Here is a 3,388-nt window from a genome sequence, read left to right as displayed (position 1 = left end):
TTATTTCTTTATTTCTTTATTTCTTTCTTTATTTATTTTGTGTTTTCTTAAATGGTTCTACTTTTGTTGTTCTTATTTGCTGCTGCTATTCTTGTTGTTATTGCTGTTGTTGTTGATGATGACGTCACAGTTAAGCACAAGAGGTTGCAGACAGCAATTCAGTGTTGCTTTGAAGTGTTTTTCGAAATGCTCACAATGATAGAATTACTGTGATGTTATGAAAACATTCTTTAACTGTTTTTCCATTGATGCTTAATGTTTCTGAAGTGATTTTTTCTTCAAGGGGTTGCCTTCTTGGACATGCTTTTTGCATTATATATTGATATTATAATATGTTTATACGATGCTCCAGACAATAAGAATTCATTTGAACACGCTCTATGGTCATCTGTCCAATTCAGTCATCTGTACAATCAACCACTCCCTGCGTCTCATCTTTTGCTTTATTATGTTAACCAAAAAAACCATTGTCACTGGTGTCTGCGATTTAGAAGTTCGATTAAATTCCCCAGTAGGGAGAAATTTTGATAATATTATTATTATGTCTTGTCGTTTCTTCTGGGATGTTGTATTCCTCTCAGCTCCGGTTGGTCCCGACAGGCAGGGTTGAAAGTTTGCCTTCTAAATGAACTAAACTGTCCTGGTGGGGGCATAAAACACCCGTAACCAACAATCAACCAAACGCACTGTCTAAGAAGGAACTCCACCTGTCTAAGACAACTACTTTCCTCCTTAAGAATTAATGTGGTCGTCTGGGACGATTGTGACCCTCTATTATAATATACAACTTGGGGAATCTGCCCATAGATGATACTCTATATCTCATAATAGTGCTGTCCTTCCACCCCGATGTGTAAAGAGACGTAATCTTACCGTAGAAGATTCATGATGTGAACTGGCAAGTAGCAGATCCCAAACACAATGACGATAGCGATGAGCATGCGCGCAGCTTTCCGTCTTGACATGATTTGCTCGTCCTGGGAGTTCCGGTTTCCGTCCAGCATCGGCTTACGACCTGGGAAGTAGGCAGACAGAAAATACATGTCATTCCTTCTGGGAAGAAATAATTTACCACCAGATTGGTAAAAACCACAACAAACAAACAAACAAACAAACAAACAAACAAACAAACAAACAAACAAACAAACAAACAAACAAACAAACAAACAAACAAACAAACAAACAAAAACGGCGTCTGTGGTGTAGTGGATAGGCGCTTCGCTGTCTCACGCACGAGACATAATTTCGATGTCCGAGTTGAGAGAAATTTTTAGGGAGAATCTCGGTCTTTTTGCCCAGACTTTGTATCCGTCTCCGCCTGAGTTAGCCTGAAAGGCAGGGTAGGAATTCTGCCTCCTTAATGTCTTAAATGGGGCGTAAAACCAGACTACATTATTAAAGAACCATGCATTCTATCTACCACAGGAACATCATCTCTACTCGCTTTTCTCGAAGCCACATAGGAACTTAAACTATTGAATACGAAAGGCCGAATCACGTGCTTGTTTTTATGTTGTTGTTGGGTTGGGTTTTCTTTTCTTCCTTTTTGTCTCTCGCTCAGTGGCACAGAGCAGTTCTTTTTCCCGATTTCCACAAATTCCTTTTCTACAGTGTTTTTAAAATAGAGATGACTTCGATGTTAAACTTTGCAGTCAAAACAAACCAAATATTAAGTCACTTGTAGTGAACGAAAAAATGTGTCCAGAGCCTGTCAAAACAGCCGATATTTTACAAGTAGGATATTGATCTTTTAATAGTGCCGATGTGAATCAAAACCATTTATTTCCCCAAAAGTACAATGCAAAGGCAACTCCGTGTATGATATAAAATAAAACACATTTGCGGGGGGGTTTTCCAAAATGATGTCCTATTTATTTATAGTAGCCATGGTCGTCTTGCAAAAAAGTACAATTGTGAGGCAGCGTGGTGGAATCAGGCTCTCGTCAAAATAATCAAAGTGAAGAAACTTGTATTTTTCCGCAGGTTTGTGAATTTTTATTAAACTTTTGTTTTTTGGCTTAACACCTTTCATGCCCATTAAAGAGCTACTTTCTGTGTAGATTATCTGAATAAACGTTGATTAAAGGCACAAGAAATGTAAATTTTCTATTACCACGGACTTTTAAGCTAAGGAAATAACTAATCTTTGGCGCCCATTTTCTCCCTAATTTTACCTCTGAAAACAGTTAACCACACGTCCTTCATTCGCAAATATCTCGACTTGCATTCAAGATAAATGGATATATTTTTCATCCAAATAAAGACAAGTGAACAAGCTTTAAGATGATACCAATAACTCTACATGCCCCAAAATTGACGAGAGCCTGATTCCACCACGCTGAATCACAATTGTGCAAACCTATAAAACAATAGTATGTGACTTGTTTTCTTGGCAGGTTTTTCCACAATCCATTGACATGCTTTTAATAATAGATGGCTGTCTATCAGGGCCAACCGGGCCCAGAGAGGTTTTTGGTCCCAGCAGAAAGACCGGGGTACTCAATCAAAATTATCTTCACACAGAAATAAAACTCAATTCTTTAGAGGACGATGGATAAGCGCCTCACTCTGGTGTACGGACATTTGCATGTGGAATCATAACACCATTTAGACTCACTGGATTTTTTCCCTTGCGTAAGCTGCTCTTGCCCTTAACTATTGCTTGTTGTTGAACTTTTAAAGTCAAATAAGCAAAGCCTTAATAACTCTGTCTTCATTTTCTGGTTTTGACTTCATCACACGAAAAACACTGAATTCCATTACGAAAACGGTAGTAAGTAATTAAACTTAAACAGAAGTTCTACGAAACACAGGAGCTAACTGCTATACTTTATTTGCGCTCACGGGAAAGATTTAATAATAGCCCTAGGTGGGATAAAAAGTCAAACAGTTCGGAAATAAGAGTAAGAGCAAAATAGCACTGTGCGGGGAAAATGTGCCAGAGCATTCACATTAAAACGATTTAGGGTGATACACACAACATTAAAACCATAAAGAAAAACAAAGATAAAAAAATAAAATTTCACAAAAAAACCCCGAGACAAAACAGATGCAAAGAAAAAATCAAGCCGAGCAAAAACAACAAATAAATGTCAACAATAGCACCCTCCCTCCCCCCCTTCCCATGCACACACACACACAACACACACAAAAACTCCAACAAAAACCAACAAAGAAACCTAAGAACAACCATCCACCACCACCACACCCCTCAAAAAAATAAATAAACAACACCCAGCAAAAAAAATAAAAATTATAAACAATAAAAATATTCCAGCAACAACATCAACATAATAAAACCAGAACCTTAAAAAAAATCACCAAAAGAAAGCAAACCCCCCAAAAATCCAACAAAGAAATTAAGCTCTACTTTACTTGATAAAGTGAA

At 37.6% G+C, this 3,388-nt stretch overlaps 1 protein-coding gene across 1 annotated transcript in view; it reads right to left on the bottom strand.

The window, feature by feature from the left end:
- LOC101864085 (orexin receptor type 2) overlaps nt 1–3,388 on the bottom strand; it is a 96,224-nt gene that overhangs the window by 12,828 nt on the left and 80,008 nt on the right. The window contains exon 4 of the mRNA XM_005106157.3: nt 874–1,015. Coding sequence (XP_005106214.1) covers nt 874–1,015 — 142 coding nt within the window. The remainder of the gene's footprint in view (nt 1–873; nt 1,016–3,388) is intronic.

Source organism: Aplysia californica, unplaced genomic scaffold (assembly GCF_000002075.1).
Source record: "Aplysia californica isolate F4 #8 unplaced genomic scaffold, AplCal3.0 scaffold00517, whole genome shotgun sequence".
NCBI classification, from domain to species: Eukaryota; Metazoa; Mollusca; class Gastropoda; order Aplysiida; family Aplysiidae; genus Aplysia; species Aplysia californica.
This window is presented reverse-complemented; position numbering and strand designations above follow the sequence as displayed.